At 35.3% G+C, this 24964-nt stretch overlaps 1 protein-coding gene across 18 annotated transcripts in view; it reads right to left on the bottom strand.

Annotated features, from left to right (window-relative positions):
* Positions 1–24964, bottom strand: part of MYCBP2 (MYC binding protein 2) — a 184243-nt gene that overhangs the window by 100350 nt on the left and 58929 nt on the right. For 17 of the 18 annotated variants that reach the window (XM_032442048.1, XM_032442049.1, XM_032442050.1 and 14 more), the window contains exons 18-27: positions 21449–21556; positions 15981–16100; positions 15462–15543; positions 9217–9334; positions 6892–7096; positions 6416–6569; positions 3631–3803; positions 2459–2584; positions 2233–2360; positions 467–558 (exon numbers count right to left, since the gene is read on the bottom strand). In XM_032442048.1, coding sequence (XP_032297939.1) covers positions 467–558; positions 2233–2360; positions 2459–2584; positions 3631–3803; positions 6416–6569; positions 6892–7096; positions 9217–9334; positions 15462–15543; positions 15981–16100; positions 21449–21556 — 1306 coding nt within the window. The remainder of the gene's footprint in view (positions 1–466; positions 559–2232; positions 2361–2458; positions 2585–3630; positions 3804–6415; positions 6570–6891; positions 7097–9216; positions 9335–15461; positions 15544–15980; positions 16101–21448; positions 21557–24964) is intronic. The other variant, XM_032442053.1, reaches the window with a different exon arrangement.

The raw sequence follows: 24964 nt of genomic DNA, 5'->3' as shown, positions 1-24964 counted from the left end.
ATCAGGGAATCTTGATTAAAAAAAATAAAAATTAGCTATGGATGATTTCAGTGACAAATTTTTTCATACCACGGAATATAAATGCAGGTTAAGCAAAAGTAAACCCATTCCATAAGCACAAAAACTTTAAAGCAATAACTTCTTTCCAAATGATCTCAAGCATAATAACCTCTGTTTTGGTTATGATAATTTTATATTGCAGAAAGTGTAATGGTAAGTTGTTTAATACTAATACCCATTCATATATTTTAATATAAGCATGTAAAAGAGCTGCTGCAACTTTTTATCTCGGTATTTGACATTTTGCTATTTAGAATTAAGCAAAAAAAAAAGTGTGCTAGTTCAAGTTTTAGTTTCTGGGCTACAAGTGCTAATAAAGTTGATATTCTCAGGCAACATTTAAATGATTTTTAAAACGGTATGAAGGAAAAACAAATAGGTAAAAGTAAGTAAAGAAACATCTTACCTAGCAGCACAATCATATGCTAAGACATCTGTTTCAGCAAGAAGGTCACCATCAGTCTCATGGTCTCCCCCATCTGGACCCAATTCAAACAACTGGTAGAGTAACAAAAAATATATATATCAAAAACAAACAAACAAACAAACAAATAAATGTATATTATTTATTTCTCAGCTGTTAGAAAGCTAATAATAAGCCACTTCTTGTCTGTTATTCTGTGAACTGTCTACTACTATCTTTTTTCCCTTCTGAAAAACAATTGCTCATTTCTACCACTGATAGCCAAATTCACAACTGGAAACTCATGATTTTGTAATGACATGAACTATTAAAAAATAGCAATTCACACTGTCTTCCCAGCCTTATATCTATATATATTCTGATTTTAAGTGTAGAAAATCCCTGAATCTCACAGACAGGCTGAATACAGAGCACCTAAGAATGGCAAAAATTATGCAGGTTTTTTTGTTTTTTTGGTTTTTTTTTATCATAGAGTGACACATACTGGAGACACTTTCAGGGGTAGGTTGACTATCATTAAGTAAATAATGCCATAAACAGCCCTTGGATATGATAAAAAAAAAAAAAAGATACCTTTTACAAAAGAACATAGGCTTCTTACTCAGTCAAAAATCACTTCTTTACGCCCCTATTTAATATGCAATTAACTGTAGTAGGACTGGAAAATCTTATCTTGGCCATAAGCTAACAATAAGAAAAAAATTGAACAAATAATACAAGACTGGTCTGACAGGGTTACTTCCTTTAGTATTTAAACCTTAGTATAATGACTTGTTTTGTCAACTTTCTTTGCTTTCCATAGTCATTTGAAATTCTCAGTGATTGTATTAGAATGAACACATATCAGAATAAATTACAGTTATTTACTTCAGACATCCAGTTCACTTATGCATGTTACTGCTAACCACACACTAACAATTAATTTCCCTAAAACAAACTAACAATAAGCAGCCGTATCATCTGAGAAAATTCAATAACCCGCTATATGACAAACAAGTGATAACAGTAACATTGCTTGAGTATAGACTTTACATATACCTCATACAGCTATTAGCTCTTTCCTTTAAAACATTTTGCAAGGCATTTCTGAAATTTCTATTAAATGCAGGAAATTTATCAGAAATTAAACCCTACTAATCACACTGTCTTTACATGAATTTCTTTATTCAAAGCCAGATTTATTTCATTGTTTAAATCAGTACACATGCTCCAGCCCTAACCATCTTTGTATGGCACAAATAAAAGATTAAGCATGTTTGGTGCCACTTCAATTTCCTCTCAATTGAAAAAATCCAGCTAAGAATCCTGAGATCAGTCTGAGAAGGAATGACAAAGAAATGGAGAGAAGCAACAGTTCAGCCAGTACCAAAGGAATTCTAGCTACCAAAAAAAGCATTATTTTGTTTTTGAGAGGCAGTAACCCATGCATCCTGACACGGAATGAGTTTCTAATCAGCCAAAACAAAATTTCTGCAAATTTTCTGAGCTTTGGGCACATAGATCACAGAACCATTCTACCTACAGCCGCATCAGCTCCTGGTACCAATAAAATGGCATAGCATTTAGTCAAAGTAAGAATAAGCCATATCTTGAACACTAAGAAACCTGCTTCCAGTCGTATAACTAATGCTTTTAGTATACAGTAAAGCATTATTTTATCAAGAAATACAATGAATGATGTTTTCAGGTGGCATTGCTGAAGTAACAAGACAAAAAAATTGTTTAAAAAAAATCCCACAAAACCTTACCTTTATTTTAGCAGTGTATTCACCCCTCCCTCCAAAAAGACCGAGACCACCTAACAAAATATCTGTATCAGCACAGAAACGGATAGCTTCTACTGAGTGGGCTGAATAACCCCAGCCTCCTCCATGACCTAAAGAAAAAAAGAAAAAAAAAAAAAGGATTAAACATATTGTTAATCTGTTCCAGTCTTTTATTAATTTATGTCATAAAATGTTACTGTATACGTACTTTCAAATCTGTTAACAACACTGTAGTCTTCTTTAGAATAAACTTTCATTACTGCTTGAGTCTCTTCTTCTGTATTTGCTATACCCATTTTTAAGTCCTGCATAGCAGCCAAAGTATCAAGACAACCTATAAGAAGGCAAAACCAAGAAATGCTCAAAACTTATTATTGTTGATTGCAATCAGTGAAACAGAAATTAATACTAGCTAAAAAGATCAAAGCAACTAACTACTTTGTACCTAAGCCACACAGAGGCTACTACTGCATATTGTTTTCACCTTGATTTGGTTAGGGGTCATTGCTACTGAATCTAAAAATATTGTCTAAGATTGACTTCATTTAATTTTTTCATATTCTTTTATTAGAATAATTGAGAAACGTGAATGCAGTTGTAAGTTATTTGCCAACAACACTCTCATTTTTTTAATTACTTGTTTTACTTTTATTCCCCATATTACCCAGGAAGAGTTGATGTAGGAAGTTAATACTGGGCAGATTTGAGAGCCTCATAAAAAGCTTATTTTACATGGCTACCTAAGAGACCTTATTCTGACTCAAACACAAGTAACCACTGTTCTAACACAATTAACTACAACCACTGAGCAAGTAATGCAAAATCATTTTCAAAGCTATGCTTTGAAGCACTGCTAAGTTGCAGGTGGCCGATTTATACATGAACAGTGCTGGATTATCTTTCATTTTGGTAAGCTATTCTAGACTATAAAAATAAATTATGCTACTCTTAACATCTTAGTGTACAAAGCTGCAAAAAGCAAATTCCAATAACAAAAATTCAATTTATTTAATAGCTACACATGTAAGGATGCAGAAAACTGCACATTTTTTCCTATCCTTTGGAGACTGTAAATTAACCTAACCATATTGATTTTATACTGCAACATTCAAATATTTACCTAGAAAGCTCTCACTTTATTCTCCTTACTTCTAGTAGCAACTTCCATCACAACTCTAAAATCATCTAATACCATTAAGACAGCAAAAGATAATTATTTTCCTTAAAATTAATGAATTTTAGTTTGATTGTGTTAAGAGATGGTGAAAGATTAAAAAAATCCAACCGAAGTAAAAAAGCTGCCAGACTACAATTCATTTACACGTTAAGTAACGGTTCTACTTCAACTAAGCTTTTGACTCATCTATTATAAATGTATACCTAGAATGTGCAAAGCTGCATGAGATCTGGTGGTTAGAGCTTTGGAACCTGTTGGAAGAGCAAGTTCTGGACTCAAAATACTACACCGGGATTGCATGTCTGGAGCTGAGGGAAGTCTGGAATCCGCAACTACAGCATTGTAACTCCACAGTTCCCTAGCATTTGGTCGAAACCTGGAATAAGACAGAACAGAGTAAAACCACCTTGGAAACTAACTGATAATTAAACTTTATAACCTACTTAACATGAAAAGTAGATCTGCTCACACAAACTAATATACATCATTTGTATCAAATACATATAAACTTTACTAGCTTAACACACCAGCAAATGGAGAGACATAAAATTCTTACTGTATTTTAAGACAAACAATCACATTATGGGTTTACAAATATCAGAACACAGACATTTTTAAATCCTCATAAATATTAAAATGGTATAGTCTATTAAGCAACATGAATTAATTAGCAAAGAACTTTACACATAGCAGTAGATGTACCCAAGAATGATAAAGGTAACAACTACAAAGGTACTTTCTTTTTAGTAAGTTCAAAAACATCTTGAGAAATCCAACATACGTTCGACTGTTTAAATGAGTAACATCACACTGCAAGTTTTTACAGGATTATTGAGTGGCAGCATAAACAAGGAAATATAAAGACTTTTCATTCTATAGATAGACATGCAGAAAATGATATCTTTGATATCAGCATGTAAAAGGAAAAAACAGAAGACATAGGCTGATGTATGAGAGGAAAATATATTTTGACTTGTTACGTTGCACCTAAAATGAAAAAGGAGCTAAGATGGTCTAAGCAACCAAGAAGGAAATAGTCCTAAAGACATTACAGGATACCACATATATTCTTGCACCTGAGCAGAGGCAAACCCAATACCAATACCACCTGTGGGATGAAAGGATTCAGTGCAGCCCTGCCAAAAAACACCCTGAAGCTACTGGTGGATGGGAAACTGAATGTGAACAGTAATGTGCCCTCACAGCCCAGAAAGTAAACTGTATCCATGTCTGCATCAGAAGAAGTGTGGCCAGCAGGTCATGGGATGTGATCCCACCCCTCTACTCTGAGCTAGTGAGGCCTCACTTGGACTACTGCATCCAGATGTGGACTCTTCACTACACAAGAGACATAGACCTCCTGGAGCATGTCCAGAGGAGGGCCACAAAAATGATCCATGGAATGAAACACCTCTCCTATGACCACAGGCAGAAAGAGCTCGGGCTGTTAAGCCTGGAGAAGAGAAGGCTGCAAGATGACCTGAGAGATGACCTTATTAATGTGTCAATGGTTTACGGGCTGGTTTAGTCCGGTTCCGTGACTAGTAGGGTGGAGGGATTTCACAAAATCCATGTCTCTGGAGAAGGTAAACAGAGGATCCCAAAATAATTAGAAAAAAAAACAAAAAGTGGCAATGATCTGAGGAGAAACAGACTAATTTAATAAAAATGGTATCGGAATGCAAGATAACTAGAATTGAAGCTAATAAATCCAATATAATGAGAGAGTATCTCAAAGCTGTAGGTCTTACAGTAATTGTGCAGTTGGGATGGGTAGCAGCGAGGAGAGACGAACGAGAAGAGCGGCAAAGAGAAAAGCCAAAGGAAAGCAAGAGAATGTCAGATGACCTGCCACCACCTTATATGCGTTCCCCCCTGTGCAGGAATGATATCAGCACAGCAAACAGTCTTCTGGGGAACGTAGTTTCTTCTCTTTGCTGTGTGGAACTGGGGCATTAATGCTTTAATTCCCAGTACGCTACATTATGTGATGATATGGAATACCGATGATCATAAAACCATGACATAATGTCATCTGGGGATGCGCGTGAAGCAGGACTATAGTCATTTCGGGAATTTCAGAGGTCTTGAAGAACTATGCCTCACATATATGCATGCTTCATAGTTAAGTGGCAATTAAATTCTCATGTCTCGATCTTGGATAAAGACATCCAAAGTAGAATGCAGGTAGCCTACAGACACAATGATCTTTTAAGGACATAAATTTACATGACAATATCTTCTCCAGATAGTGCAGACTAGCTAGTTCCCTGCCATCATCAAACTTTAAGAGACTACTCTGTCTCGCCAAGTTTTCCAGTGAGTCTAAACATCCTCCATGACTCGCACACAGGGTACAGTTCAACTCTATCTCCCAAATCCTGGCTAACATAGTTTTAAAACAAATTTTTATAGAAGTATTTGAGATTATTATTATGTTTTGGAACAAGTGTTTATGATCTGCACCCAGTGAAAGAGTCCACTGAATGCAACCACTCCCAAAGACAACCATAACTAGAATGCCTAAGCTATCTACGTAAGTACCTTTATTCTGAACACTCAAAATGTCAGAGGTAAAAAAGAATACCATTACTCTACTATTTCTCCCATTTAAGTATTAATCATTAATGCTTGAGATGAAAGCTAATATGAAATACTGTGGAAGCTTCGATGTCAAGAAATTAGTCAATTGAGTGTTAGATGGAGGAAAGCCGGGGAAGAATAAAAACAGAAAATGAGTAGGTTGGGGTCCCCGTGATATTTCAATGAAAATGATGCAAAAAAGAACAGAAATCAAAAAATTCAAATAAGAATTTCTTTTGAACTGAGTTGAACGTATCATTCAAAAAAAGCAAAATAAGATACAGGAAGGAATAAAAATTGCTTTCTGTTTGCTAGGTAAATGAGCATCATCAAATTTCCGGCTTTCCAAAGTACTTTTTAAAGCACTTCTGCATTATGACTTTTAGAGCTATAATCCATACTTGCCTCCAAATAACATCATAGACAGGATCCAGACAGACACCGGAACCTTGAAGGTCTTCTTGCTCAGAATCATTGAATGTTTTGCAACTGCCATCTACTTTGTTTATCAGAAGACACTTAAAAGGAGGAGGTTCTGATATTGAAGCTGGTACCAAACCTAGATCAGGGAGCACAAGAAGAAAAAAAGATTCCACTAATTACATGTCACATTCTGTGCACAAAGCATTAACACACGCAGTAGTGGAGAAGAAATACTGCCAACAGCAAAAAACAAAACCACAGTAAGATTGCAAGAAAATCCATAAAGTGCAAAAAAAAAAATAAAAAAATCCAGCCTTTTACATTCTTCGTTCTCATAAAATTAGTTATCTAAAGGAGCCAGCATCACCACTTGCATTATAAGTAGAAGGCAATGACTGAAAATGATCTTTCTCTGAAAACTCTGTAAGCATAATAAAATATTCTAGGAGAGTTCTTGCCTATTATATGCCTGCTTGCAAATATCTCTGATGTAGCAAGCACGTGAGAATTAATGAGAGCTTCATCAATCCGGAGGAAAGTCTGGTCTCCACTTGCTCCAATCCATGTTGCTTTGCGTCCATATTTAGAACCAATATTAGGCATAGGTGCTGGTTTCGCATTCCAGTAGGGCATATCCAGAATTGGTCTACCAAGCTGACCTTTCTATAGAGAAAATACAAAAAAATTAGTACTTAATAGTGAATCTCAAAGATAAACAAGTTAGACATCTTCAGCACAAAAACTGTGAGCCATCTGGAAGAAAGAGCTTACTGAAAAAGTACCTTCAGAAAATAATGACTACTCTAAGAAAAGCCCTATACATTTAAGTAGACTTTTCAGTTAAGTTTTTCAGTTATTTAATGAGAAGACAATCAATTAAGTCCAGAAGTTTTGACCACTTTAAAAAATAACATGTTATTTTTGAAGAGAATCTATTGTTTACCTAAGAAACATCAGAAATTTGTCAGTCAAACAATGAAAAACAACTGTGTTTGTTATATCAAACGTATGCAACTCAGTTTGTAGTCACAGAATGGCTTGGGTTGGAAGGAACAATAAGGATCATCCAGCTACAATGTCCTGCTGTAGACAAGGATGCCACAAACTAGATCAGGCTGCCCAGGGCCCCATCCAGCCTGGCCCTGAACGAGGGATGGGGCATCCACAGTTCCTCTGTGCAATCTGTTCCAGCATCACAGCACTCTCTAATGAATACAGATGCTTTGACACATATTACTAATACTTTTTTTTCCTGCTTATTTACATGTTGAATGAATACAGTCTTAACTAGTAAGTTCATTTTCAGTAAAGTATTTATTATAATAAAATGATTGTATTGATACTATTGTTGATCCTTCTAAGTAGGATCAACTAAGTACAGACCAACTTTTTCATCTGAACATGTCTTATTTCTACTGCTGCTTACCCTTCAGTCATAACTAAAACCAAACTAATAAATAAAATGTTGAAACACAGATTATTTTTTAAACCATTTCTTAAAAATATCAGCATTGAAATAAAATCTTTTGCTTCTGTTTCTCTCAATTTTTGCCTATTTAGAAATTGTTATCAGTTTTTCATTTGATACAGGAACTATGTGCTTTAAGAGAATACATCAATAGAAGAAAAAAGAGAATACATACAAGCAAAATTAGTGACGATATTTATGAGTAATGTGCTTGAGATTCCCCGAGTTTATATGGCTCTCAGTGAATTTTCAAACATTGCAGCAGAAAGAGCAGACATACAACAAGCAGTCTAAAAGCGGACTCAAAGTTTTTTGTTTGTTTGTTTGTTTCCAGGTCATTGATTATTTATTTATTTATTTATTGACAGGTCTTTAAATTCTATTTCTCAAAGTGAATTTGGCTTTTCGGGAGTAGTGAAAGCTTAAATTTTTTAAGTGCCCAAGTCACTTATGACAAAGACAAAAGCCAAAATACCGAGGCTGAAAATCAAGAAATATCACCTAATTTAAGTGCCATTTTAAGGCACGGTTTTAATTAAAAATGTTATTTTCAACTCTAAAATTTAAGTCTTCACTTTTTTTCTGATTTTCTTTTGTAAAACAGCAGATTTCAATATATGACATTTCTGTTGTGTTTGCCAGTAGATAGTTCTAAACAAACAAAAACTCAGTGTCTATACTCCAGTTGTTACCAAAAGGACATTAGGAGAAAAGCACCAACAATTACCCTTGAGAGACTGTAGTGAGGGAACATTTGCAAGGACAAGGAGACAAAGATCTGAAGTCAGGATGAAGGGGAATTAAACAAAGTTGACATGCTTATTCAGTGAATATACACGATGATTCCAATGGACATGACCAGTACATGCCAGGTGCATATGAAAGAAAAGTACCAGAGTTACACTGTGCCATACTGAGCCAGAGCTTTTTCCTTAAATGAAACTCATTGTCATTTCTGTGGAAGAAATGACCCTGATATTTTTCTAACTAATTCAGTTAATAAAATATACAAAAGCTTGCAATGGACCTTGTAACAATAAAGAGTTTGAGAAAACTGGTTCATCTTATGAAGCAACTTAACTTTAAACAGCAACATACTATAGAATATAAACGTATCAGTAATAACTGGCACCATGCTCTTCTAATCACATCAACATTAGAGGCCCCATTTACAAACATGAGACGTAAATAAAAAAACATTCAGCATCCACAAGTTGTTATGTGTTTGCAAGTATAAGCAAACAGTTTTGAAAGTCTTCGAACAGTACAACGATAATAAGCTTATTTCCATAAGTAAACATTATTATTTCCTTACTGAGAAACTTCCAAATGTGAAAACCTGGCCATCCATTAAGAGAATAGCTGTATGGTTGCTTCCAGCAGTAACTTGCGTACTAGGACCTGGTAATGCTTGCACCAAAGTAGGACATCCCCTATATCAAAATAAAATGATTTTGTTTCAATACATGATTACTCAACATTTAGAATGTTAGTATTACTAGGATTTCGCTAACTAATATATCCACTATGTTCACATACCACATGGTACCAAATTCAAGCAACAGATTACTTATTAAATGAACAGGATCACAAAAAAAGTGTACCAGATATTTAAGTTTATGCCCTCTTGATACAGGAACCAGATCAGATACTGTTTTTAATTAAACATAGGAAAAAAAAAACAGTTAACCTATATTATTTTATTGCAGGATTAAATTAATGTTACTGTAGTTACAGTAATATGTATGTGCATACAGGCATATAAAACATACAGCAATTAATAGTAGAACTAAAAATATTCTGTAGTGAGGATATGATATTGGATAAGCACTTAACAAAACTGTTTATTTATGAAACAATCAAAGCCATGTGTGGCTGGTACTCTAGTACAATTACCAGAAGCAATACTGATAAGGCCCTCTTGAGACAGAGAATTACAAAACAAAGAGAAAGTCTACCCACCTCCAGCAACATTTTAATGGAGAGTAAGTCATTAAAAAACTGCTCTTCAACAAATTCATAGACTTGAGAAAGAACAACTCTCTCCAAATCGTTTTGCAGAAGAAAAATCTGGACAAGTCTACTATTTGTGCCTCTCAAATATGGAAAGGTGTAAGAAAATCAATTTCCCATTTCAATACAATGAAGAGGAAAAAAAAATAAAATCAGTAGTACAAGCAAGAAGCAAGAAAGAAAAATAGCAGTGATTACTTAGAGTAGAAATAGAAGAAAATATAAAAGAACGAATTATGAGATGCAACTACAATTTTTATCTAAGCCACAACAAAATGGATGCAAAGAAGCCTGGAAGAATTGTATCTGAATTTGAGTTCCATAATGAATGTTTACCTATACATCAAAAGTACTGTACAGTTAGAATGAATGTGAATTTAACAACAAGTGACTCTGGAACAACTCCATGTTTGGGAATCTCGGCCCCAGAGAAAAGCAGTACTATATGAACTTACTTCTAATCACACAATTTCCAAAGCAAGTTTAGCTAAAATAAGAACAGGTTGTTCTGTTCTGGAATAAAAAAAATCATCAGCCCACATTTTCCTAGCAATTGTTTAGCAGCTGATGTGCTAGAAGATGGGTTATCTGTGTGTTCTCCTTTTGGCTAAGATGCAGGCAAAACCAAAGTCAAGAAAGTATGAGGGAGAGACATTGTGAATTCTAAGAGAAAGGAAGATGTAGACACGTGGAAATGCAGAAGCAGTGTGAAGAATGGATAATGATCTGTAAGAGAGAGAATGTACACATAGCAGAAATAATTAATTCCTTTGTGGAAAACATTGCTTACAATGGATGGAGATCAAGAAAATGAAAAGCAGCACAGAATTTGTTAGAGAATGTACAACACAAAATTTGTAAATTTAGAAAACTTTGTTGGCCTAAAAGCATGAAGGTTTGGATGTCAATAAAACAATACACAAATACAGGGAGCTAAGTTTAGCAGCAGTAATACCATTTTAAAATCTTTAAGAAAGCTCAAAAAAGGCACCAAATCAGAAAAAAATAATCTAATTAAGAACAAATGCAGAAGCATTCCTGTTAGAAGGGAAAAGTCCCATGGAAGATTTTTTTTTAACTTTCAAAAACATGGATGCATTTTTTTCTCCCCTTAGCATTGTGAAAGCTGTAAGTATGGAACTACAGATGTGAACATATAAAATTCAAGGGCCAGAAGCTACAAGTTTCCTTTGGCTTTCTTGCAGTATGTACCAAATGACGACTTTAAGACTCTCAGAGGGTTATTGGTAGACTGTAAGGAAGACACGAAAAATTTCAAGGAATAAGAGTTGTGTCTTACTTCAAGTGTGAATCCTATTACACAGATGGCCTGAAAGCAGTTTTTGGCTTTCTAATTTCACAAAATCATAACTATTCTAGTAACTAATTCCAATAATTTGCTTAGTTGCAGCAGAGTAAAAGGAAAGAAGCACTTAACATAAGCACATTTAGCACATTATTCTCATATAGCCCTTTTATTAAGGCAACTCAGCTTTTGAAATGGTGTATCTACAACAGAAAAAAAACGGGAAAATTCTAAGCTACTTAACTACATCAAAAATACAGGAAAACCAGAGAACAATAATATTTTTCACTTAATAGAAGGAAGAAAAAATAGTAAAATACAATAACCAGTTTTAAGTCACTTACACAGAGTTTAAAGTCTGCAGTACAGCTGAGTATTTTCCTATCCCATGGAAACTCAACACAGAAAACCTGCATGTAGACAATTAGGAGTCTGGGAGACTCTGGCAAAACTTTTGATAAGTAGACTTTCTCCATTTGAGAATTATTCTTCTCAGATGGTGTTGAAAGATTTGGTTCTGGATACAATGCAGGCACTTGACATAGGCAAGCTCAGCTATATAGACTGCAAACTGAGATAGATCTCTTGGGTAACTTCAGTTTGCAGAGTGAAAATACAACAGATACCCATACATCAGGTAACTCAAGATCTCACAGAACACCCAAATACAATTCCAGCTACCCATACTGAAACCCTCCTTTCTCCTGAAGGGTAAGCATTTCTGGCAGCAGATTTGAAAATAATCCCACAGTAGCTGTTTGAATGATCGCTGTCCATGGTACTAGCTCAGCCAGAACTGGCTGTGAAGTGCAATAGAATTTCACTTGGGTCTGCTGAATGTAGTGCTGTAAACTCCATGGGCTGTTACTGTGCAGTGTGTCAAAGGAAAACAGAAAAACTCAATTACAGTCAGAGCTGAACAGTGCAGGGGTAAGAAGGCGGAGATTTTAAAATTTTAGACATAATTGAGAGTTCAGTGGAAATATGTAAATAAGACCTGCACACCATCACTGAGGCAAATTAAACAGATAAGACACCCAGAAATAGTCTTATGCAACATGTTTTGTTCTGGAAATACTAATAGTGCATAATCTTTACACTTTATCTACAAATAGAACATAGATGGCTGTCCTTAGAAGGTATGCTCAATTAATTTTGCCTTGTTATTGTTGACCCTTTGAAAATGCAGGCGTATGAGTACTGTCGTACTTTCAGTGGTCGCATTACTGGAACTTCACTTCCTTGTCATATGCTTGTTATAGTGCTGAAATCAACAGCTGGAATAAGAAATGCAGGCAAAGTTTGAATAGTAATGAAAAGATCCTGAAGCTTTAAGTCAGAGCTTCTTGAGAGAAGCATCAACAAGAAACAGCCCCTTGCTCATGCAAATACAAGATGCACAATTTTTTTTACCAAGACTTGGGATCGCAAAGTGTTTCTTGCTTTCTATTCACGCATTTAGTAACTACTTTGAAGAGGGAATCGGAAGAGGCTGTTAAATTCTTCATGGAGTGATCTCATCAACACCTATTGCTCAAGACTTTACAACAGAAAGTCTACTCAGATTAGTTCAATAGCTCTAGTATGCTGATATGGAAAAAAATGGTCTCCAGGAACCAGATCATTTGCATCTGTAAAATCCATCCGTGAGTGACTCAAGTTTTAGCTGGAGAAAAAAACCCTAACACTACCTTGTGCATGCTGCTTACTTCTCCACACTATTTCAGTTCTAGTAATAACTTCATTGAGAATCACATCAACCTGCTCATCTGCTGTTTTGTTGACTTGTGAACATACAAAATTGTCTGAAATCTTTCTAAGGCATGTAATATGCCTCATTCTTACTGACACGGAAGGAAGAATTTGTAGCATTTACCACAGTCGAAAGCAGGAGTTCAAAATCCTCTTAATAAGGAGAAAGATATGTCTGGACAAGTGTGCAGAATTCAAAACAGTTAAACATTTACAAGACTCACTACTTAATCTTTACGCTGCAAGACAGAAGTTTCTGAAAGGATACGTCATCAGTTGCTGCCCAGAAACTTACAACATTACATTATCTGGTAATGAAGATGGCTGACTCAGATGAAAATGACAATTGCTGCACATGTCCTGACAATTCTTGTTTTCAGGGGCCCCATATATTAGCTAGGCTATCTATATTGTATGTCCTCTTTTTTTTTTTTTTTTTTTTTTCCCTCTCCTGGAAATACAGCAGATTATCAGTTCTTAAGATTCAGAAGACGATGGTCTTCCTGAGGTCAATACAGGCAATGTGACACACTGCATGACTGACATAACACTGACCTGGCTGGAGCTGGCCATCTGAGCACCAGTGCGTCCCAACTGAGGTGGAACTCTGCATAAGGATTCCCTGTTTCCTTTTCTGAGTCCCTTACTGTGAGGACAGAGGAGTGATCTCTACTTAAAAGCTGGAAAAAGAAGTACATCAATGAGGAAATCATCATCTGAATGATGGTGCTAAACAGCAATATAGTACTCATAGCCAGTTCTCATGCACAGGACATATGCCCAGTTTCTTCAAGGCTTTTTTCAGACACTGTCTGTGATATCCTGTAGAATGATACAAAGGTCAGTGCCAAGCTGCTTGTACTTCCTCAGTTTCTAGAACTGGTCAGGTACTATCCTTTGACATAGGATGTTTCACGTTCTCTTCTAGGATTTCACCTAGAAATACATTCAGTTTCCATCTAACTTCTGTCTAAATAAGCAACAAATGTGGTGTTTACTGCCTGGAATTCCAACAAATAGGGCAGATAGTCCTGATGTCCTCAAAAAAGCCAAAATGATTTCATTGATGTTGGAAATGGGACATAATTACCAGTAGAAATGCTACTTATTATTGTACCCCTTTGTCTTTAAAAGATCATCTAACCTTATTCTAGCAGTGACTTGAAGTGCTTACTAAAGTAGCTGTAGCTTCAACTATGCATGAATTTCCAGGAACTAAAAGGAGTATTTATCTGTGTTAAGGCTCTACCATAGTCAGAAACATAGACTATATTCACCAATTCAATGCAGAATGAGTAAGGGTAACAGTTTAAAGAATACCATTAGGCACAGCAGCTAATGCAAAGTAATGTTTCCAGTAAAACTTCATCCTTCTCTCCCTTTGTCTAGTGAATAAAACTAAAAGTTTAAGATGAAGATGGTTTCTCCAGAAACTTGACAAAAAAATTTATTTGGAAGTCTTAAGAGATTAGAAGAACAGATGTACAAGCAATGTCATCTCACTACTAGAAGAAAAACAAGAGAACTGAAGACAGATCATGGATGCTGCAATCTATATGCCTTTTTCATAAAGATACTGGGCATTACTGAACAGAAATAAATTTTCAATGATTCCTGCTATTCAGAATCCCATCTACAGTATGTGTTTGTGATAAAGAACAAACTGAATTTCTTTTTACAGTAGTACACTGATTGTCAACTTGAGTGAGCAGATGAGATATTAAGGGTGAAAATTCAGCTTCCCATTATGGCCACTTGTATGTAGTTGTCTGTGTTCTCACTGTAGTCAATGGAGATCAAGTCAATATATTTTATAGTTACTGAGCATATCTGAAGTAGATAAGCAGTATCTGGTTAGTCAAATAGCTCTCCAGACTCTTAGCTGAAAGAAATAAAAGAAGTTGACTTCTTTTATTTCCACTGACCACAAAAACCCACAAGTCACTTTCATGCTATAAGCATCTACAAAGTGCAACGGAGACTCATACATACAGACTTACTTTTGAAGATTTATTATAAACAGAAAGGAGTTTTTTATTATTAATTACAAACAAAAAGAATAACAAGTGAATTACTGCTAGTAATGTAAGAGAAGCATATTAACCCAAGTTTACAACTTCACACTATTTTAATTATTGCATATGCAATATTTTCCAGAGATAATGAAACCTTAAATATATTTCAGTGTAATTCTCTCTTGTATGCGCAGAGGTATGAAGAGAACAGAGTATTTTAAATTAGCAAAGCTATGCATACAAGCCTTCGTGTATTAAAAAAATGACCTACACAGAACAACAGTATGGTTACTGTTAACAGTCTGTCTACCCAGAAGGATTATGGGGAATAAATGCAAAATGAGAGTTCATAAACCTAATTTGGACAACATATGAGTTTTCCCACTTCCTAGCTGGAAAGCAACAGAACAATTTAGCCACTTTTTAAACAGCAGCACAGCAATACACAATCTTCTCTTGTGATCACCAGCTTACCTGGAATTAACATCACCATGTCCAAGTTGCCCGTGCTGTCCATATCCAAATGTGTAAACATCACCATTCTCCATCAAAATCACTGGAAACAAACAAAATATTTTTCAGAGATATCCATGTTAACATGCACCAGTGCCAGTTAGTTTTTTTGAGCAGCACAGTTATCAATCCCTACTATACACTATCTTCCACAATCCATCACATCTAGTAATGGATTATAACATCTGCATGGCACACCTACAGGCATGCTGGTGTGCCATGCAGATGTTATAAAATGACTCAACAATTCCTTAAAAGCTTGCATATAATTCTATATTATATTTCTAGTCCCTTGCACTGTCAGTGGACAGTGTATCTGGCTAGAAAATGATACAACCTTTTCCAACCCTTCCATGTATATCCTTATTGAACATTAAAAACAAGGTAGTGAAAACATGTATCAGAACATAAAAAAACAAAACAAACAAACAAACAAAAAGCCAAGAAATTTATACTACGGTAATTTATTTTTTTTTTTACCTGAATGGTGAAATCCACAACTGACTTGTACAGCTCGCAGCTCACAGTCGAAGCGAACAGCCCCTGGTGGATAGGTTGTAATTTTGCTTGCATCCTTCTCCCCTCTTTCTCCACTTCCGTCTATAAACAAAACTTGTAATTACATCCTGTGTCTTCTAAAAACGTTATGTTAGAAGAAAGGATGAGAATAGTAAGCAATCCCCCACCCCCCACTACCATTTGTAAGGTATGAGAAGTAGCTCACAGAATACTGAGAGAAACAGCTAAAGACAAAGGATCAAAGTAGATGTTAAAGATGACAGAAACTCTACTCCTAAACAATCTTCTGCATCAAAGTTACACACATAAAAGGAAAATAACACATCCTCTAAAGCAGAAACTCCCAAAGAACAGACAATAACAATGAGCAAAATAGGACATTAAAATAACGACAGAATTTTTGTTTAATAACCACCATTTTTGTTCTTCAAGGAAATAATATCATCAATTAACGGAAAGCACTGTAACTGAACAAGGTAAGTATAGCCAAGTCTGGTTTATTCACTATTTGTTAACAACTCTACTTGACTCCAACCTGGCCATACAGCTCCTATTTTACATAACCAACTCACCGATACTACACAACCAGTATGCCTAACACCACTGACATTCCCACTACTACTATGTCTGATGCATTCCTAGACATTCTGTGGTTTCTTTCATAAAGAATGAAGTGCGTTGGTTCCTATAGTCAAACAGTCCTTGCATCAGACAAAAGTACAGAAGTGACAACTGTTTTGTTCACAAGCATCTTGAAAGCCAGTTTCCTTCACAAAACAATACTGAAGTCTGCTAACAATTAGACACAGGGTAACAAAGGAAACTAATTTCATAATACTAGCAGAAAGAAAGTGCATTTTCATAATGAAAAATATCAGATGACTGTAGTATACATGCATACATTACCGAAGTGAGCTGGCAAACACCTGTAACTACTGTTCTTTTGCAAAGTCCTTTTACACTGTAAAAGTTTCCCTAAAAAGAGAAGAAAAAGAACTACACCCAAGAAATTCTACTATTGATTCTGTGATAATCCTGACTCCTTCATTAGAATTTTGATACAGGGAAACAATTGCTGCTAAAAGCAACCAAGGTGCAGTAAATTTATAATTCCCAAACTGATTCTTAAAGAATTATTAGTGGAAATGTGAACACTGAGCATTCACTGTGCATCACACTACTTGAAAACTTGCAAATATATTAAAATATAACACAGTATTTACAGAAATTGCCCAATGACTTTTCCAAAAAAAGAAGTAGTATTAAATTGTTGTGGTTTTGTGAATTTTATTGCCGGTAATCCACATCAGAACATCATGAAAAACAACAGAAGATAAAGATAAAAAGTGTTTACTGCCTTTTACTGGCATTTTGGGTCTTCGGATGGGAGAGGAGGGGCTGCATTCCCAGAGGACCTTGTGGGCAGAGGAAGCCAGGTGAAGTCACAGGACACAAGAAACTCCACCTCTCTCTCAGTTTGCGCGTAAAAAAAGCACATTAATTGAGTACGATTATTTCACCTACTATTATCTTATTCTGGGTACTCTTGTCTCATTTTGTTTGATTTTGTTAGATTTAGTAAATTAACGTTTCTCTTCCCTCCCTCTCCCAGAGCCCATGATCCACCTGGGGGTAAACTGAAAGAAAGAGGGAAGGTTGTTTTCCTCTCTCTCCTTTGTTTTCTTTTCCTGGGTTTTTCTGCCCCTTGTCATGGACCCAGATAACTCTGTGACATAAATTCTACTTACATATATTTTAACATATATATATATTATTAAAAAAAAAAAAAACAACATATTTTCAAGTCACGAATGTGTGCAGAAGATAAGGGAATCTCCACAAATTTTGCATCTGTAAAGAAACTGCACACATACTTGAAAGGAACTAGTTCTAATAGAGTACTAGTAACATTTTATACTTATTTTTGTGTTAAACGTTATATGCCTATAAATCCAGGGATGATTCTAAGGATTAATATTGCCACCAGAAAAACATGCTCAGTAAGTAGGTTTACTTACTGCTTCCTTGTTACACACCAGCTTTTCAAACAGGAACAGTGCAAAGTGAAATGTTCTTGGAGTTTACCTGTGGCATTTTCTCTCTTTTCATCCTTCTACCATTGATGACAGTAGTAACAAATATAAGCTCCTGTGCAAATGCACTTGAACAGTCATTTGCTGAGAATGCACATGGCCAATAAGCACATGGTGAGGCAGAATGTTATTTCTTTAATGAAACTAGCTAGACAATCTGCATGTTTCCTTATGCATAATATTAAATATTGCTGTGCAAGATACAGAGAAAATAGCATTCATATGAAACATATTTTACAACTCCTTATTAAAGAAGAAAATTTATTTTAAAGGACAAAGATATATTGAGTTAGCATTTTTGAGTTCCAAAGGAGAATCTCCACTGCAAAACTTACTTGGAAGTTCTCTTGGTGATAGTAATCACAAAACAAAAAAATGCATAACCTCCCAGTATTTTCCAGGAATTAAGAAAAGTCAACCCTCTAGCAAGTGCAGAAAAATAGTAACTAGCTCTACTGAACTCCTGAGAGGTAGCTACAGAGGTTGAGTGAAAACCAATATGTAGAATGTCAAGTGCATGACTCTTACAAAACTTAACTGACTTGAGAAGCTCACTTTGTTTTTAACTTCCACTCAACATACAGACTCCTGCAAACTATAATTAATCTTGCTACTTACAACCCCCAAAAATGAAGTTTCCAGAGTCTGGAGACACAAACTGGGAAGTACTATGGTTGAACCACAGTGCTCAGAGTCATACAACCGTTTGCTCACCCTCTTTTCCAGTGCCTCACCACTCTCTCTCTGAAGAACTTCTCCCTGGCATCCAATCTAAACCTTCAGTCCTTGAGCTTAAAACCATTCCTCCTTCTCCTATCACTATGCATCCAAGTAAAAAGTTGATTCCCCTCCTTTTTATGTTTTTTTAAATATTAAAAAGCTGCAATTAAGTCTGGTCTCACAGCCTTCTCTTCTCTGAGCTGAACAAGCCCAGCTCTGTTAGCCTGTCTTTGTAGGAGTGGTGCTCCAGACCTCTAATCTTCTTGGCCCTCTCTCTGGACCCTCTCCAACAGCTCCACATCTTTCCTGTATAGGACCCCAGACCTGGACGCCATTCTCCCAGAAGGTGCCTCACAAGACAGAGGCAATCATGTCCCTGTCCCTGATGGCCATCTCTCTTTTGATGGAGCCCAGGATACCACTTGGCCTTCCAAGCTGCAAGAGTGCACTGCTCTGGTTCATGTTCAGTTTTTCACTGGACAATTAAACTAATACATTTTTAAAGGATTTCAAAAGAGTTGCCCAAACAAAACTCATTTAGATTTGGGAATATACCAATATAGAAGATTCAAACTAGGCCCTGAAGCCCTGTCATCCCTGAAGAAGCTGTTCACATTCCAGTTTAAATAAATGTAATTAAGGAAAAGTTCTACAGCTGCAGACTGAGAAGGAGGAAAATGTATAGGTAAGTCTAGTTGGTTGAATTGTTGCAATACCACTTTAAAAGAAATGTCTGAAGTTAAAATGCTGGCTTGAAAAATAACACAAAAGTTAGATGAAAGAACATACTGATTACAATGTCATAATGTCCTTTTCCTGAAATTAACATCCCTGACTCAGATTGCTTAAGATTACTGATTTTACCTTGAGTATAGTAGGAGAAGCAATTGAGGAATGCCTTTTAAGATGAGGTGAAATTATGCTTTTCACAATTTCATTACTTTGATAGCAACTTACTTCAGAAGGTTTTCATTTTCCCTTGAGAGGTCCTCTAGAGGTTAGGGGATATTTCTAGGTTCTAGTGGAACTGATGATCTTCTTCAAGGGAGCCATCTTCCGATGGCTCTCAATGTTTACTTGTAAAGACACTACATGAGACAGATCTCCCTTACATGTTTAGCATGGGATGGAAAGAACTAAATGGTCAGTTCTATGGAGCACATCTGTCAGAAGGTTTCAGAACAAAAGAGGCATCTGTATTGCGCTAACAAGCTTCAAGAAATGATGCCAACCTCAAACTGAGAGTAATTCACTACTCTCTTGTAAGGAAATAAATGAGGTAGATACCCAGAGCTAAAAGGAGCTCCAGATAATAAAACACGTCAAAAAAGAACAAATGTAGATAGGACAAAAATACTCCGTTATGTACTTCCCCACAGGGTCAAAGTTTTGCATGCAGTAAAACTAGCAGAAGTTCTAGTTTAAGAAAAGTGGTCATCAGTTGACTGTCAGTGACAGCAGGTTCTGTGTGTGTCATTGTTCAGCATGAAATCTCTACTGGGAGAATATACATATTTTTAAATAAAGAAAACAGTTGATGTTTGGGTTATAAATAGTAGACTGAAAATATATACAAAAAAACAAAGGATCAGATTCTGCTTTCATTTGCCGAAAATAGGCGAGATATTTCCTGACGTGGTACCTTCATAATTAGATAGGCCTACCACCCTCATTCACTAAGAAGTCACATCCAGAAAGGCTTCAAACCATCATACAATTTCTTTGCATAAATGCAAATAACTAACTTCCATTAATTGAACTGAAAAGTCATTGTAAGAATTTAGCTGTGTTTTTCTTGTTTGTTTGTTTTTTGTTTTGTTTTTTAAAAGTAACATTCTGGACACCACCATTTCAGAACTTTGTTTACTTAAGAACAGGTCTGTAAACTAGATTTTACATACGTATTGTTTGTCTATAAGTGCACACATATTTACATATAGATACAGACATATACAGACACTTGAATATAGTCCATGTTTCAAAATTAGTATTTACAAGTTGGCCTTCCAGACATACAAAAATGCCAAAAACATCTCTTCTGAAAAAAAAAGTGCAATTTATATTATTTCAAATATCTCATTTCATTAAAAAAGGTTGAACAGTGTTGAACGGAGAAAACTCTAAGCTAAAATTAAAAACTCTTGAGTTGATACGTTACAGGAATCACCCCAGTTATAATACACAAGTTCAAAAACAAAATGAAAAAATACCAACCAACTTTAAACATGACAGTTGAGACACAGGAAGGTGTTAAGGGTTCCTACAGCAAACTTTAAGAACTTTAGGAATGAGAAAGCTTCAGAAATGAGAGAAGACCCAGAAAAACAACAAAATTTTCTGTAAAAAAAGAGAATGGAAAACAAAGATGCATACTACCAAATATCTACAATTAAAAAAAAAAAAAAGAAAGAAGAAGAAGAAGAAAGAAAATAAAAAGGAAAAAAAAAAAAAAAGTCAACATATGTGTTCTCTTTCTCCTCAGGTAACAAAATTCTAACAAGAAGAAAGGCAGAAGCCACTTTGTGCATTTCTTTGAAAAGAGAGATTCAGTGCATGGAAGAGGTAAGGTGGGAGTATCAGCTTTTTCCACCCTAGCCAATAAGGAAGACCAAATACCTTTGTGCTTGTCCCGCTTATGCTTTATCTGTGCTGGATGGGGTCTGATTCTGGCTAGAGCCTGTTCTCGATGGTTCATAAAAATAGGACCAGGAAATACAAGGGGGCCTGAGGAGAAACATTTTGCACATGCATAGAAAAGCTCACAAAATGAAAACAGTGTGTTAAATAAAATTCAAATTAAAATCAATAGAAAAAAATTATATAATAAACTTGTTTATCTAAATTCAGAAGGTCCTAATAAAAATAAAATTATTACTTCTTGACAATAAAACCAGGATATTATTGAAAGAAACAGCAAATATCTCACAGTAACAGCTTAGCCTGAATTTGTAACTATGCAACTGTATTCCAATTAATGGAAAGTCAGACTCATAATGATAATAAATACACACTACTATCATTAATGAGTTACAAAACTAATTATCATGCCTTACCTTCTAAAATAATACTTTTAAAACTGCTAATTTGGAATATCACCCTACCAATGCTAAATTTAAAATAAACAGCACTACCATATAACCATTTGTCATTATCACGCTTAAATTTCATTTATTATCATAAAGGAAATAGCAATCAAAAATATCTGTACCATATAGAAAATTATTCAAATCATAAGATTTTTTCTGATCTTACCAATTTCATAATGCATATAATTTATTCTTGGAATGTTTCCCATCTATATAAAGGTCACATCTTTAAGAGAACATTCACATTTGAAGAAAGCAGAAATGTTTTTATTTAACATTTTCTCCAAATTTAAAAATCAAGATGTAAGCACTGCTGAAGACGATTCTATGTGCATCACAGGTAAGCAATTTTTTGCTTCTATTTGTATTTTCTGGTCTGATTTAAAGGTTAAATCCATCTACCATCAAAAATTTCTTTCAAAGCATCTCCCACTTCTGGTAGTCTGACATTCAGTGGAAATCATGAGCAACTAATATGTCTGCCACTATCCCTCAAGTCTCCAAATCCAATCCATAAAAAGACTTTTAAAAGAAAAACAAAACAAAAAAAAAAAAAAAAAACCACACCAAAATCCCAAACCAGGCTTTGTAACACATTTTGAATGTCTTAAGTGAAACTCCTAAAAATAAATGCAGTTTCTTCATCCCCAAGATCATCAATACTGTATTTTCTTAGCTAATCTTTATTGACAAATTAATTTTGGCTAACTTTCCATTAATGCCCATTGTCTCAAGTTTCTCACTGTTCACTTTGATCCATCCGATCTTTAAGTGTCTTAAAAATCTACTGCATTTCCTCTTAGCATTGTTTCCTACACATGCTATCTAATATTAAAAAAAAACAAACAACCAACAAAAAAACAATATTTGTGTGTGCTTTTACATACAGCACAGATTTTTGTTTCAGTTCTACCACGCTTACCTGGAGTCTCTTCGTCCTAGTTCAATTAGAATTGATTCAATTGTTAATTAAGAACTAACTCCTAATGGCCGAGGATCATCACTTCATTTACCATCATCACACAGATTCTTTCCCCAGTTGTCTAGCTTTTTTTCTAGTTTGTTTTTAAAAATAAACAAACAAACAACTTTTCACAGTTTCCTCTTAATCAGAGCTTCTGTTAAATAGATGCATAATACTACCCCATATTCTCAGTTAATATTTTTTGTGAAGATTACTTTCTGCCAGGTCACTTCCTATGCTTAGCATCTGACTTCCTAGTGCTTATATTCACAGAAAAACATTATCATTTTTCCTCTTTCAAGTTGGAGTGGAGATGCAAAAAAGTCAAGGAAGGGGAAAAAGAAATGACAGGCAGATTATGAAAGCTAGGAAAGTTTGGGGGATAGAAGATACAGAGCTAAACTTGATGAATAGCAGGTGAAACTAGACTGGAGTTTTAAAATGATGGCAATGGAAGACTTGGAGTTGCTTAATACTCAGTTTCCAATGAAATGAAAAGTTCGTGAAATAGAGAATGAATCTAATAGGATGACAAAAGTGAAATTCAGATAACATTTGTCAAATACATACATATTTACAGATAATTTTAATATATACATATACATGTGTATATCCAAGAAATGCAAAGAGGTTGGGTTGAAGCACTTAAGTATTTGCAGATAATCAAACAGAAAACACCATCTCCAGATAATTTAGGCAAAACATGCCACAGTACCAGGAAACATTCGTATAACATATGGCCCAGAGGACAATATGCATCCCTGAAGGCATTACACAGTCTCACAGTCTCGTGCGGGTTGGAAGGGACCTTAGAGATCATTGAGTCCAACCCCCAGGATTCAAGCCTCCTGTGTAGCAGAGCAGCACTTCTACCACTTGCGCCACAGGCAGGATTCGAACCCGGGCCTCCCATGTTGCAAGTGGCATTCCTACCACTGTGCCACCAGAGGCAGCATTCTAGGGCATTGTGGTGTTATGAGCAGACTAGCAAGAAAAAAAAGAGAATTAAAAGAGGTCAGAAGGCATTGAAGCATGCTAGGGTGAGCAAAACAATTATAGGAAATTTTGAAGACAGAGAATATTGGGGATGCATTAAATAATGGCAGCTCCAGCATACAGCTACCACACTGCTGCCTACAATTGCCAAGCCACGTTCCCTTAGTCAATATGGCTCTTTAACAGTGTTTGAATCTTCTGACCAAAGCAGAATTTATCTCTGCTTCTTGATATTCCTATATTCTCCACATTCCCATTAGTCAGCTGAAGAACTAGAGTCTAAAATAAAGTTAAATGCAGTATTTCTTAATTATTTGTATCAAACCCACCTAAGAAAATGTTAGATCTACAAACTGAGAATGAGAATATAATAAGAAACACCTACATATTGATTACATTATGAAGCCTGCATGTTCAGTTATGAGTTGTGAAGTACCTCCTCCGCTCCAAACTAACATGGGAAACAAACCACAAGAACTATTCACAAAGATCCTATCTGCTCTCTACTTACAAACAAGGTTTTCTGTATTAAAGTGAGCAAAGATTAGGTACTATTAACTACTCTGGTGTAACACTGCAGCCACACATCCAATGCCTTTATTTTGTTAAAAATGCAGAAAAATATTTGTAAAACTCTTCTAGAAGTCTCTAATGTAGATCTACAAGAGAAATAATAACCTATTATTCTGTTATTTTTAGTAGCTCAGGTTACAGACATAAGGGGAGTCACTAACAGACTGCAGTGCTGCTATTTTAAATCAGCTGCTATAGATGTAAATTATATTCATTTTATAGAAAGTTTTTCTTCAGCTGTCAAATCAAACATCCCAAACTAGAAACATTAAGATTAGATTCTCCATCACCTCCCAGTGTATTCTACAGATCCAGGCCTTTCAAAATGAACTTCGGCACTGAATTAAGATCATACATACACATATGTGCTTCTGCATTCTAGTCCATCTTAGAAGTTAGGCAGAGCTTCCAGAGTTTTCTGATTTAATATGATTTATGTATATTTAATTTCTTCTAGTATCTCTCCCTACACAATTGCTTTTTGGCTGTCTGTGATTACAAATGACTGAAATC

This window comes from Coturnix japonica, chromosome 1, assembly GCF_001577835.2.
Source record: "Coturnix japonica isolate 7356 chromosome 1, Coturnix japonica 2.1, whole genome shotgun sequence".
NCBI classification, from domain to species: Eukaryota; Metazoa; Chordata; class Aves; order Galliformes; family Phasianidae; genus Coturnix; species Coturnix japonica.
This window is presented reverse-complemented; position numbering and strand designations above follow the sequence as displayed.